Source organism: Electrona antarctica (assembly GCF_951216825.1).
Source record: "Electrona antarctica genome assembly, chromosome: 3".
Lineage (NCBI taxonomy): Eukaryota > Metazoa > Chordata > Actinopteri > Myctophiformes > Myctophidae > Electrona > Electrona antarctica.
Window position 1 is genome coordinate 53536248 of NC_136808.1, and position 14080 is coordinate 53550327.

The 14080-nt window shown below is 45.3% G+C and overlaps 1 protein-coding gene across 1 annotated transcript; it reads right to left on the reverse strand.

The window, feature by feature from the left end:
- Window positions 1-640: 640 nt before the first annotated feature.
- On the reverse strand, window positions 641-13517 carry LOC306919860 (neuronal acetylcholine receptor subunit alpha-3-like; the record flags this gene model as incomplete). Its single annotated transcript, XM_079496409.1, has 7 exons — window positions 641-778; window positions 2158-2461; window positions 2573-3514; window positions 4295-4404; window positions 7141-7185; window positions 12241-12383; window positions 13457-13517. The coding sequence occupies 7 exons, from the start codon at window positions 13515-13517 to the stop codon at window positions 641-643; spliced, it is 1743 nt and encodes a 580-aa protein (XP_079352535.1).
- Window positions 13518-14080: the final 563 nt, after the last annotated feature.

A 14080-nucleotide genomic window follows, 5' to 3' on the forward strand; every position in this document is an offset into this window, starting at 1 on the left:
CCTGGCACAAAATCTGATTCACATCGATTCGGGGGTCCTTGACATGAAATCGGGTCCACGGCCAAATGCGCATCGATTCGGGGGTTCTTGACATGGAAACGTTTGAAAATATACAGTCCATCAAAATGTATAGATACAGAGGCGAGACAACAACTGGGATCAGCTCACAAATGGAACCATCTTTTCTTCTTTGTGGGGGGGCCGTGCCGTGCCTGTCGGAAATTACATTTTGTCGCTGTCGGGTGGAAACCATGTATGTCCATAACAGTTAGGCTACTTTTCAGAAAATGGGAAAAAGGGAGTTCCAATTAATGCATAGGTTGGCCATTTGAGGCCCATAGTTATTATTTAGCTCTTGTTAATAGGCCTACTTTTCATTGGTTAAACATTTATAAAATCCACAGATGTAGCCACTTTAACGTTCACGTAAAGAAATAACAGCAAATTAAATCTGTTCTACCAGCTCTAAGTGCATTGCATTGCGACCCATTGTGAGCTTGTAGATCTGCTATTTTTGCTACTTTTGAGTGACACTTTAGTATCACAAAGTAGGGCATTAATGTACAAAAACAAAAAAAACATACAAAGTTGAAATATGGAGATACATGTGTTATCATGTACTTCAAGAGTCTGGAGTCTCTTAGTATGCTAAGATGTCCTCAAAGAGTAACAGAGGCTGCAGGAAGAGTCCAGCTGTTCCGAGGATACACACCAGGACGAAAACCCACAGGAAGATCCTATCGATCACCATAGCAACGTACTTCCAGTCGTCTTGAACCTGGGATACAAAGTGAAAATACATTTTCATTTGCCTCGTGAGTCGTGACATTGTCTGATGTAGGTGCCTGCTGAGGTTTTGCAAAACGCAGACTGTACCACACTGCCGTCTTTCTGCGCTTATTATCCTACCCCCTTAGATAGCACTTTTTAGACTTAGATAGCATTTGAAACAGACTTATAGCATGTCATGTAGACAGTACAATAATTGCATTGTATGTAGTCATAGCACATCATAGAACATATGTATAGCATAGTATAGTATATGTATAGTTAATATGTATAGCGTCATTATATAGATATGTTCTAGTTACGTTCTTAGCTTACGCATGTTTCTTGATAAATGCATTTTATATATGTGATGTATTCCCATACTTTTGTTCTTGCCTAATGTAAATCGCTCTGGATTAAGAGCGTCTGCTAAATGCCTAAATTGTAAATTGTAAATTGTATTGTTTATTGTTTATTCATACAGTACGGAACCCCCATTAACTGACACCTAAACAACAGCTAGTCTTCCTGGGGTCCAAGACAATAATATAAATACACAAAACTAGAAAACATTACATAATCAATATAAAAAATAATTATACAGGAATACAACAGATACTGTAGCACAGTCCACCAACCATCATAACAAACACTGTAAGCTAAGACGTTATTGTATGTTGAGTTTAACTGTATATAATACTGTTACATATATTTTTAATTTGTCCATTTCATCTGGTATCATACCCAGAGCCTGGAAAACGGCTAATGTGGTTCCCCTGCACAAAGGACAAGATAAAAATGACCCAAATAACGTCCAATCTCCAAGTTTTCATGTCTCGCTAAAATGTTTGAATCCCTTGTAAATAATCAACTTAAGGTGTTTTTACAAAAAAAAATCTGTTTTGAGTCCTTACCAATCTGGTTTCCGGGCCAAGCATAGTACAGTAACTGCTACGACATTAGTTTTAAATGATATTGCCTCAGCCTTGGATAACAAGCTATTTTGTGCTGCACTATTTGTTGACTTATCGAAAGCTTTTGATACCTTGAACCACACATTGCTTTTAGAATCCTGTTGCCTGTACATTGGTTTTGATCCGATCCGATGCGATCCGATCAAAACGTGAATTAAAGAATATAAAGACTAGAAAACGTAGGCTATGCTGTTGGCGGGCTCCGTGTTAAGTAGCACTAATATTATTTTGTTGCATTCGAGGAACTACTTCAGTATTTTTATTTATTTATTTTCACCAAGGTCACAGTCATTTTTCATTGCTTATCCTTTAATAGCTAGAGTAAACATATTTAAGATTCCTTCCCTGTTCAACCTCCCTCAAATGGCCATGGCCACCATGTTAGAATACGGTAAATGGCTATAGATAGACTCACCTCCTTGGCTTCATTCTGTAGCCTCATGTTCTCAGCGATGTACCTGACACTCTCAATGGCGTCCCTGATCTCTGGCGATAGATGCGATAGGGACAGGAGTCCTACATCCAGAGACTCAGAGCTGGAGCATGGGCTTCCTTCAGCTCCTCCGTGTCCCGCGACCCCGGCAGCCCCACCTCGGCTAAGGGCCCCGAGGCTGCCCAGCCCACAGCTCCCTCCCCCAGAGTCTGACGGTAGCTTGGTAGACTTCTGGTGCCAGCAGCAGGTGCAGCGGCCCTCCCTGCACAGGGTCCCAGGGGCCTCCCTGCACAGGGTCCCAGGGGCCTCCCTGCACAGGGTCCCAGGGGCCTCCCTGCACATGGTCCCAGGGGCCCAGGGGCCCTCCCTGCACAGGGTCCCAGGGGCCTCCCTGCACAGGGTCCCAGGGGCCAGAGCCTTTCGGGGATCCCCCCCGCTCAGATTGTTGAGGTTCGAGAGCTCCGTGTTGAGCAAGAGCCGCTGACGATGGGCCAGGCTGGACACTGCGCTGGCGGCGAGGGTCTGAGGCTTGTGCTTCTGCGGTAAAGTACCAGAGGAGGAGGAGTGGACGGCACAGGGTCTGGGTGGCAGCAGCTGATCAGACCCAGACGCTGCATTCTCCTTCTCCGGTTCCCTCTCTGGCCTGGTCATGAACATCACCTTGGGCAGCAGCCCCAGGAAGACGCTGCGCACCCAGCACGGCATGGTGTGGGTCTTTGGCGTGCGATAGTGCACGTTCAGCACAAAGATCGTGATGGTGATGGAGAGGGTGACAAAGATCATGGTGAAGAGGAGGTACTCTCCGATCAGCGGGATGACCAGCGAGGTGGACGGGATGGTCTCCGTGATGACGAGCAGGAAGACGGTCAGGGAGAGCAAGACGGAGATGCACAGGGTGATCTTCTCGCCGCAGTCGGAGGGCAAGTAGAACACCAGCACGGTGAGGAAGGAGATGAGGAGGCAGGGGATGATCATGTTGATGGTGTAGAAGAGGGGCAGGCGGCGGATGTACAGGGAGTAGGTGATGTCCGTGTAGATCTCCTCGCAGCAGTTGTACTTGATGTCGTGCTTCCATCCCGGGGCGTTGATGATCACCCACTCGCCGCTCTCCCAGAAGTCCCGGAGATTGATGCTCGAACCGATCAGCACGAGGTCGATCTTGGCCTTGTCATAGGTCCAGGAGCCGAACTTCATGGTGCAGTTTTGGTAGTCGAAGGGGAAGTAGGTGACGTCGATCTTGCAGGAGCTTTTGAATATGGCGGGAGGGATCCAGGTGACGTCGCCGTTGTAACGAAGTAGAGCCTTCGTTTTGTCGTCCACCTGGAAGTCTCCGACTGCACTGTGGAATGAGAAGGAGAAACGGATAGAGACACAGTAGAAGTTGGTGGCGAACAGATGAGTCAATTAAGTTTACATTGGAAGGCTTTAGACCAGGGGTGGGCAACTGGCGGCCCGGGGGCCACATGCGGCCCCCACCTTCACTTAATACGGCCCTCAGGTTAATGTCAGAATACTGATATAATATTGGTTTCAGCTGTTTACAATTCCACAACATGCAAACCTGACCCGCTTTAATTACTGCATTCTAAATTAGTAGCTCAATGCTCAACACACGTATAATTAAAGGCATTTGAAATTACATAAAAATGTTAATTTTCAGGATTCCAATTCAAAAATAGCAAAAAATAATGCAAGATTTCAATTCGAATATAGCAAAAATAGCCGATCTACAAGCTCAAAACGCGTCGCAGCGCGACGTGTTTTGAGCTTGTAGATCAGCTATTTTTGCTACGACAGTAATATATGGTGAGTGAGTGAGTGAGTGTGGAAATATAGTGGCCCTCTCCATCGTCAAAGTTGCCCACCCCTGCTTTAGACAATTGACTAGTGTGTCACAGGGCCATTAACCAGACATATTATGGCCTGGCTGCAGCATCATTTCATTGCAGTCTGCTCTTTTACACTCCATTAAGAACAACACAATCTATACATACACACACAATGAGCCCATGTATACAATGTGGTGTGATATACTTCTCTGTGCACACTGTGTGCATAATATGATTTATGAAACCGTAGCAATCAATAAAGTCATTTGTGACTTCCCTCTTGAACTCACTTGTTGTAAAGAACAATATCTGGCTTCCAAATCCTGTTCGACGGCACGCGGATAAATTCTACACCACCAAACTGCTTGGGATCCCATCTGAGTTTGTAGTCATTCCAAATCTGTAAGAGAGAAAGAAAGTCAGGCGTCAACATTGTGCAAACCCTGCAATGAGAGTAGCATTCCGTTTTAGCAGTATATTATAGTTATGTTGCATTCTGGCCATAAATAAAGCCATTATCATTATTTTAATCTAACTTAATTATCAATCAAGTGTGTGACTTGGTATCTCTACAACATGTATTGTATTAGACGGAGACAATATTAGAGTGACTATTCTGAGTGTTAATGATACATGTTTTATTGGTAATGCAAATTATTTATCTTAACCTGTCATGACTCATGCAACTGTTTTATTTATATGTCAAAAGCTCATACTATACATTTATGAATGAACACGTCTAAAAGAGGCCATGCTGCTCCTTAGCTCTATTATGGCCTACAGTGAGAGGTTTGAATCCACACTGACCGACAGGGGGACAGCGGTGGCTCAGCGGTAGAGTGGCTGGTAGAGTGGTTTGAAGCCACACTGACCGACAGGGGGACGGCGGTGGCTCAGGGGTAGAGTGGCTGGTAGAGTGGCCGGATGGGAACCGCCAGGTTCCCATCCCAATTTGGGGATCCCGCCCTCCCCAGAGTTAGTGTCGAATTAGTGTCCTTGAGTAAAAGACTCTGAACCCCAAATTGCCTTGCATAGTTTCCTCTGCCATCGGTGTATGAAAGTGTGTGTGAATTTACATTTACATGTAATTTACATGCACTATCTATGTAAAGTGCTTTGTATAAAAGCGCTATATAAATGCACCATTTACCATTGCCATCTGTAGATCTCCATGCTCGGCCATTAAATGTTCCGATATTAAAACTGGGAAAGCATCTGTGTCATTTTAGATTTTAGCTATATACTGTATAGCATTTTCTTTCCCCAGGCAGAAAACTCTTAGGATTTAGACCAGTGGTTCTCAAAAATAGCAGATATACAAGCTCACAGTCAGGGCCGGATTTGTCCTCCCAAGGGCCCCCGGGCTAGACAAAATTTCAGGGCCCCCCTGGTCTGCGCCATGCATTTCCAGCTACCCCACAACACAGCGTCACTGTCTGCAGTGCAGACAGCAGCGCAGATGCTCCTAATGTTTTAACCATAATACTAAATGTACAATAACTAAACATAAATCTCACTTGAATTGGATTGCAATACTTTACAATTTCAAATCTTACAAAAAAAAAATAGCCCACCCTTGTCCCTAGCCCAATGGTAAGTCCGCCTCACAGTGTGCAGCGAGCTTGTATACGTCTGCTATTTCAGATTAAAAAATAAATGAATAAAACTTTATTTTTTAACACACTCCTCTGGGGGTCTCTGGGGGCACAAAGCATTTTCAGATGGGGGTCGGCAGCCAAATATCATTTTGGTGTGTGGGGAGGGGGGGGGGTCCTTGGCAGGAAGAAAGTGTGAGAAAATCGGCCTCATGCAGGTCTTATTATGGTTGTATAAACAGCTGGTGAGCACCATAGACATAATGCTAACCCAGCGCAGATATAGTGGTTGTTGTACCAGAGAGGACCTGTACTGCATCATTTCCCTCAGAATGCCTTCATTGTGCCATCATGCACCATCATGGCATATATTGCCACTACAGTATGTGGGATCAGCCGGCGCGTAACAAAACCACCAAGCTGTGTAATATGGTTCTAAAATACAACTGTATTTGTGGCTCAGGAGGTAGAGCAGGTCGTCCAATGATCCATGGGTCGGCGGTTCGAATCCCGGCTCCTCCTGTCTACATGTCGAAGTGTCCTTGGGCAAGACACTGAACCCCAAATTGCTCCCGATGTGCTGGTTGGTACCTTGCATGGCTTCCGCCACAATCGGTGTATGAATGTGTGTGTGATTGGGTGAATGTAATGCACAATCTATGTAAAGCGCCTTGGATAAAGGCGCTATATAAATGCACCATTTACCATTTACCAAACGAACATCATTCAAGGCCAACCTGGATCTCTGGGGCGACTTTTAACACTTTGGATCACAGATCTGATGTTCTCATGGACGTTTAACCCAATGAAGCTTTGAGGCCGATTCTACAAAATGCCTTCTAAATCACACTTTCAGCAGACATACAAGCTCGCAGCGTGGCACAAGTGACATGCTATGAACTTGTAGATCTGCCATTTTTGAACGCAAAAAACTAAAATGACACAGAAGATTTCCCCGGTTTTAATGGGTTAAACAAATATTTTGTTTTGTGATTTTCCACGTGTTCATTCAGAAGATTTATTTGGCAAGATGAGCTCAGTGTAATAAAACGTTTGCTGTACGTTTCCTGTGTAAGTTTACAGTCAAGGCATTAGCAGACACTTACAAAGTGCAAGGTTGTAAATGTGGTCAAGTAATTAGAAGGAGAAGAGATGTACCGTATGTGCTAGCTACAGAGTAGGCTAACTAGCAAGTACTGCTCATAGTACTGCTCAAGTATCCTCTATGTACTCATATACAGTCATACGCACTTAGATAAAGACATATATATTTATCTTCTTAATAAGAAGTTAACAATTCAATATAAATATACAGTGTCGTAGTGTGTGCATCTTCATAACAACTCTTTGCTGACTGGGGCAAGGGTGATCAATCCTTTTGAAAGCTCCTTCTTCAGAAATTGAAGTGAATCAGTAATTCAATCTAGACCTCTAAATAAATTGTTGGCCTACCTACAGTATACTGTCATATATGACAGAGAGGCCAGTAGTTGGTGACCTTGCTCAAGGTCCATTTAAACAGACGGCGATGGAGAACTCACATGTCTCAGCCACAGATTTGTCTCCATGATCTGGTTGACTTCATCCTGCAAAACAAATAAGAATTGATCCGATGAGTAAAATGGGATTTTAAAGAAATACAGCATGAGCTTAAGTATAATAAATTAATACATTTTGAGAGCTGTCACAGGTGATCATCTCACCCATACAATATTATTTACGTGAGTTGTAGTTGTATTGAAACTGTACTGTTCCTGGAGAATAGCATTCAGTGAACACCTGAGCCCTCCTAACACATTGCCAAGAGCTGGAACCAAGTGGGCCATGGGGACTCACACACTGGATTACAGCCGTCAGTCAGTGAGTCTCAACTTTGACACTCACAACCCCGTAATAGAGTTGGGTGCAAGGGGAAGTGTTGTGAGGAGGCTAGGCCTGGGCTACTGGGTGCAAGGGGAAGTGTTGTGAGGAGGCTAGGCCTGCATGGGCTACTGGGTGCAAGGGGAAGTGTTGTGAGGAGGCTATAGGCCTGGGCTACTGGGTGCAAGGGGAAGTGTTGTGAGGACGCTAGGCCTGGGCTACTGGGTGCAAGGGGAAGTGTTGTGAGGAGGCTATAGGCCTGGGCTACTGGGTGCAAGGGGAAGTGTTGTGAGGAGGCTAGGCCTGGGCTACTGGGTGCAAGGGGAAGTGTTGTGAGGAGGCTATAGGCCTGGGCTACTGGGTGCAAGGGGAAGTGTTGTGAGGAGGCTAGGCCTGGGCTACTGGGTGCAAGGGGAAGTGTTGTGAGGAGGCTAGGCCTGGGCTACTGGGTGCAAGGGGAAGTGTTGTGAGGAGGCTATAGGCCTGGGCTACTGGGTGTAAGGGGAAGTGTTGTGAGGAGGCTATAGGCCTGGGCTACTGGGTGCAAGGGGAAGTGTTGTGAGGAGGCTATAGGCCTGGGCTACTGGGTGCAAGGGGAAGTGTTGTGAGGAGGCTAGGCCTGGGCTACTGGGTGCAAGGGGAAGTGTTGTGAGGAGGCTATAGGCCTGGGCTACTGGGTGCAAGGGGAAGTGTTGTGAGGAGGCTATAGGCCTGGGCTACTGGGTGCAAGGGGAAGTGTTGTGAGGAGGCTATAGGCCTGGGCTACTGGGTGCAAGGGGAAGTGTTGTGATGAGGCTATAGGCCTGGGCTACTGGGTGCAAGCGGAAGTGTTGTGAGGAGGCTAGGATAGGCCTGGGCTACTGGGTGTAAGGGGAAGTGTTGTGATGAGGCTATAGGCCTGGGCTACTGGGTGCAAGGGGAAGTGTTGTGAGGAGACTATAGGCCTGGGCTACTGGGTGCAAGGGGAAGTGTTGTGAGGAGGCCTGGGCTACTGGGTGCAAGGAGAAGTGTTGTGAGGAGGATAGACCTGGGCTACTGGGTGCAAGGGGAAGTGTTGTGAGGAGGATATAGGCCTGGGCTACTGGGTGCAAGGAGAAGTGTTGTGAGGAGGATAGACCTGGGCTACTGGGTGCAAGGGGAAGTGTTGTGAGGAGGCTAGGCCTGGGCTACTGGGTGCAAGGGGAAGTGTTGTGAGGAGGATAGACCTGGGCTACTGGGTGCAAGGGGAAGTGTTGTGAGGAGGATATAGGCCTGGGCTACTGGGTGCAAGGGGAAGTGTTGTGAGGAGGATAGACCTGGGCTACTGGGTGCAAGGGGAAGTGTTGTGAGGAGGCTAGGCCTGGGCTAGGGTGCAAGGTGAAGTGTTGTGAGGAGGCTAGGCCTGGGCTAGGGTGCAAGGGGAAGTGTTGTGAGGAGGCTATAGGCCTGGGCTACTGGGTGCAAGGTGAAGTGTTGTGAGGAGGCTAGGCCTGGGCTAGGGTGCAAGGTGAAGTGTTGTGAGGAGGCTAGGCCTGGGCTAGGGTGCAAGGGGAAGTGTTGTGAGGAGGCTAGGCCTGGGCTAGGGTGCAAGGGGAAGTGTTGTGAGGAGGCTATAGGCCTGGGCTACTGGGTGCAAGGTGAAGTGTTGTGAGGAGGCTAGGCACCCTTTTAAATACATACATACATACATACATACATACATACATACAACTGTTCATACACAAGTTATAGTGCATCGAGTGCTGCGCTATGAGCTTGTAGATCTGCTATTTTTCAATAGCTAAAGTATAACATAATGCTTGAAACACCAAAAGGGGTTCCCGCCCAAAATGGGCTAGAGGACTGCAGTGATCTCTCCATTGGGCCCAGTGCCTGGCTGGCATCCCGGGCCATCTCTCCATTGGGCCCAGTGCCTGGCTGGCATCCCGGGCCATCTCTCCATTGGGCCCAGTGCCTGGCTGGCATCCCGGGCCATCTCTCCATTGGGCCCAGTGCCTGGCTGGCATCCCGGGCCATCTCTCCATTGGGCCCAGTGCCTGGCTGGCATCCCGGGCCAAACATCTGTCAGTGGCATCTTCACCAACATCCAAGGAGGCAGTGATGCCCAGACAGGGTTCTTTTCTTTTCTTTTCTTTTCTATAGAAATGTATCGATGCACTCATTCTTAATGTTTTGTGCCAGCGGCGGGCGGTGAAACAGTGCACTGAACTGAAGAGGAAATAAGATTTCACGTAATTATAATGGGCAGTAAATTCGTATCTGCTCTTCCTTGAGCAGAATACAGTTACACCACTTTAATGTTGTTCTGACATTTTATTCAACCATTACACTGAGCAGAAAAACATCATATTTATAGTTGTTCCTGAATAATCTCTCCTTATATTCTCTCCTAATATTATGTTCTGAAAATCTGAATACACAACCTGTAGAGTAAAGTATGTGAAGACACCTTCTCACCTACAGAGCCCTTAATTAGTATAATCAGTAACACCTGTGAAGGAAGTAGGTAAGCGGCCCTGATGTAGGAAGAGTTATTCTGTGTGCATAATAATTATAGCCCATTCCTATCACTTCCTTTGCTGTATTTTACACACTGCAGCCCTTACACACTCATGTACACATTTTACCAAAAAGGATTTTGCCGAAAACCATGGATGGACATATATGACTGCTGCGCTGCATTGAACATGTGACCTCATGGGTTAAGGAATGTAATGTCTAAACATGCCACTTAGGCCTCACTCAGACCTTTACTGCATTGCTGTATGCTTGTTGGATGAATGTTGTGTAGTGTCATGGCCGCCCCAATGCATTTCCAATGGGATTCACATGGTTTGACACAACATTTGTGTTGTATGAGGGGGAGGGACGCAGTCGAAACACAGCCGAAAGCCATACAACAGCTTGTAGTCCAAAATGTGGACTACAAACTATGTGACTTCCATTGGAAATGCATTGGGGCGGCCATGACACTACACAACATTCATCCAACAAGCATACAGCAATGCAGTAAAGGTCTGAGTGAGGCCTTACAAACACGTTGGGGAGCCAGCAGCACACTGCAATATCCCTTATTGGAAGATGATGGTTGAGCCAACACAGCCAATGAGCTATTGACGTTTTAAATGAGCTCATATTGCTATCGCTGCTGTAATCTACGTAGTCCAGTCCCTACTGACATAGGCTGGCTGGGTTTGAAGCGTTACGTGTAGGGAAATAACGGCCATCCATCAACACTAGTAGTATTTTAGTAGTAATACATCTACAACATGTGTCATGGTCAGATCCTGCCACATCCTGGATACCTGCCCAGCTCTTCTGAATAAAGCCTTTATATAACATCTAGATTGTTGATTTAACTTGGAAAGTGTAAAAAAAAAAAAAAAGTTTTACGCTTTCAGTCTGGTATGATCCTCTGATAGATCTACGATCTATAAATCTGTATAAATCTGTTTTGTATCTCAAACTGAAAAAGATTGGGAACCGCTGCTCTGTGAGCAACAGTACGGAATAGTAGTAGTACGGAAGATTACGGAGTACGGAGCTGAAATTTCCCATCTTTTTTTATGACCAATTGCATGTCACACTGCCCTTTATGTCCTCAGGTTTCCATAGATTATGGCTCAGGTTTAGAAAACTGGGAGCCACTCTGCATTGGCACTATATTGGATCTTAAATGGTACCAACAATTCCTCATAAAAGCACACAGTGACAGGCCATCCCTCATCGGTTTCCCTCTGGCTGACATTTTGGAAGTGGGCCTTTGTTCCAGCTATAGGGGCTGGGAGAATCCAAGGCATCTCAATTGGCCCTGACAACCATGACTCATCCATCTCCTACCTTCATTTTCGGCTTGAGAATTAACACAGTGCTGGTTCTCAAAGTGGGGTCCGGGAAACCCCCAGGGGTCCTTGGTGGGATTCCAGGGGGTCCCCAGCGAAATGAGGAACATTTTGAAGATTTAATTCGTAGTTGATGTTCCCACCCAAGTCTACTTTCAGATGAGTAGCATTTCTTTTCACTATTTGATGATCATAAAAGCATTCCTCAGCCTCATAAAAGCATTCCTCAGCCAATTCCTATTGTTCTTCTTCTCTTATAGCCTTATGGAAATTGGAGCAAATCTCAAGCAAACACAAACTGTGTTAGTTGTGTCACTAAACTAAATATCATAAGGGGAAGGTTGAGGTTTTGAGCAACGTTGTGCTCCATTTACTGTACATCCATGTGTATTCCTTGTGGACATAAATCACAATGAATCAATGGCATGTTCACACGCAGCAATGCATATATAGGGCCTCCCCATTCAATACTTTATTCATGCAATGCCTTGTCTTACCAGCTGAGGACATGAGCTCATTGAGCTCTGTGAAATATGTTCCACTGTGGTGGAGTTAGAACTGTACAGGACATTTATTGTTGCTGTCGGGCAGAAAGCTCTTATCGCCATACTTTAGCTTTCTATGTTTCTTAAAATTAACGCCATACTGTCTTGTCTGCACGCTGCATGCGTCACACAAAAGTAGCGAAAATTGCAGATCTACAAGCTCAAAGCGTTTTGAAACATGTAGATCTGCTATGTGGGAGTAACAGTTTTGGAAATAGCGAGGTTTCCATACCCGACATCAACAACATGATGCGTGAGGCGTACAGTTTACTGGAGCAGTGGAACAGTGGGAGTGATACATGTCACAGAAGACACCAATCAGAGCAGAGAGAGAGAGAGAGAGAGAGAGAGAGAGAGAGTGAGGGGACATACGGCCACATACAGTATATATATATATATATGAGTCACTACTTACCACTTTGACCAGTTGTGACATGGACACCTCAAACTGTACAACCACCGGATCTGATACGTTCTCCACGGGCCGTATGTACTGGTTGTAGCTGGAGAATATCACAGAGAACAGCCTGTGTTCTGCCTCCGAGCCGCCGGTACCACCTGAACCAGAGCAGTGGGCCAAAAACAGGGTCAAGGACAAGGATATACTCTAGTAGTAACTCCACCACTACTACCACTACAATGTCTGACTGACTGACTGACTGACTGACTGACTGACTGACTGATTGTTTAGTAATGATAATGGATGCAAAGAAAATGTATACTGATAAACTTGAAGTGTATAAGGCAACACATAAGGACACTTCGGCACTAACTCTGGGGGAGCCCGGGATCGAACTGGGAACCTCGCGGTTCCATCCATCTGGCTGTTCTACCAGCCACTCTACCCCTGAACCAATGCCGCCCGATTGATTCATTTATTTTTGTTTGTTTGTTTGTTTGATTGATTGATTGATTGATTGATTGATTGATTGATTGATTGATTGATTGATTCTCCACTGATAGATAGTTATAGCTATACTTATTTATCCAGAGAGGGAAATTGCAGTTGTTTCAGCAGAAACAATGATACAATGACTCACTCACAATGACTCATTTCTATAGTGTTGTCTTAGGCAGAGGCTATATAATGCATTAAGTAGATGTCTATTTCAATAACACAAATTGGTTTTCTCCTCAAATTGGTTATGTATACATGGTTTGGATTTCCTTTGAAGGTCAGATTCACTCATGACTATAAGGAAGCAATCACAGGAGCATATTACATGAATAGGATGTGAATGTCAATCACAGGAGCATATTACATGAATAGGATGTGAATGGGAAATGAATGGATTTAAATCAAAGGCCACAGTACGTGACGTGCAGGGCGTTCATATATAACGCACACAAGACAGAGCTGCGAAATGTCATCGATTAAACCGTGATATAGCTGATAAGATGGGATACTATATGGAAACATACTCATTTTAATAGTCCACTCACTGTCTCATAAAGGTAACAAACAATCTCTTCAGCTGTTAGAATTATAGATGTATTGTATTATTAATTCAACGTGCATATAGGATACTGATAGATATGATATTGAGCATGCAGCAATAGCAGCAGACACATGTAACGCAACAAGTATCAAGATCTCCGGATAAACTACAAAGGCTCTACTCTATACTCACCCGACAGAAGAAAGAGATGAAAGGAACAGGTGATGACAACGAAGACAAATGGATCTTTCATCGTGGCTAAAGAATCCAAATGACAAATTCAAAATTAATCCGCTGGGCTACAGTTACAGTATAGCGTCGCGTAAAGCAGCACAAACAGACGAGGAGAAAGTGATGGGGACAGTTCACATCTGCTGGGGGAGGACGAGAGAGAGAGAGAGACGCACATTGTGTGCGGGGGAGTCAGTGGAGCTAGAGAGGGAGGGAGGGTGCTGCTAACTGCATGTAAAAAAAAAAACCATGACCATCAGTCCATCACATGTGTGTGGGACAGTGTTTGAACATTTCAAATAAGTTAATAGTGTGGATAATAATAGCCGAGTTCGAGGCTACACTGCAGAATTCTTACTCTGACATTGTACAAATGGAACCTGCGGGACCATTTGGTTCCATTTGTACAATGTCAGAGGTACGGTAGCCTATAGCCTATATTACTGGCTTGGTGCAAGTATTGATCCTTCGTTTAACAAGAAATACTGGGAAAGCAGAGATATACCGCCACATTTTTCAAAGTCAGCACCATGGACAGCTCCGGCAATATAGCCTGCCTAATTGTCCTGAATGAATGTGCTTGAT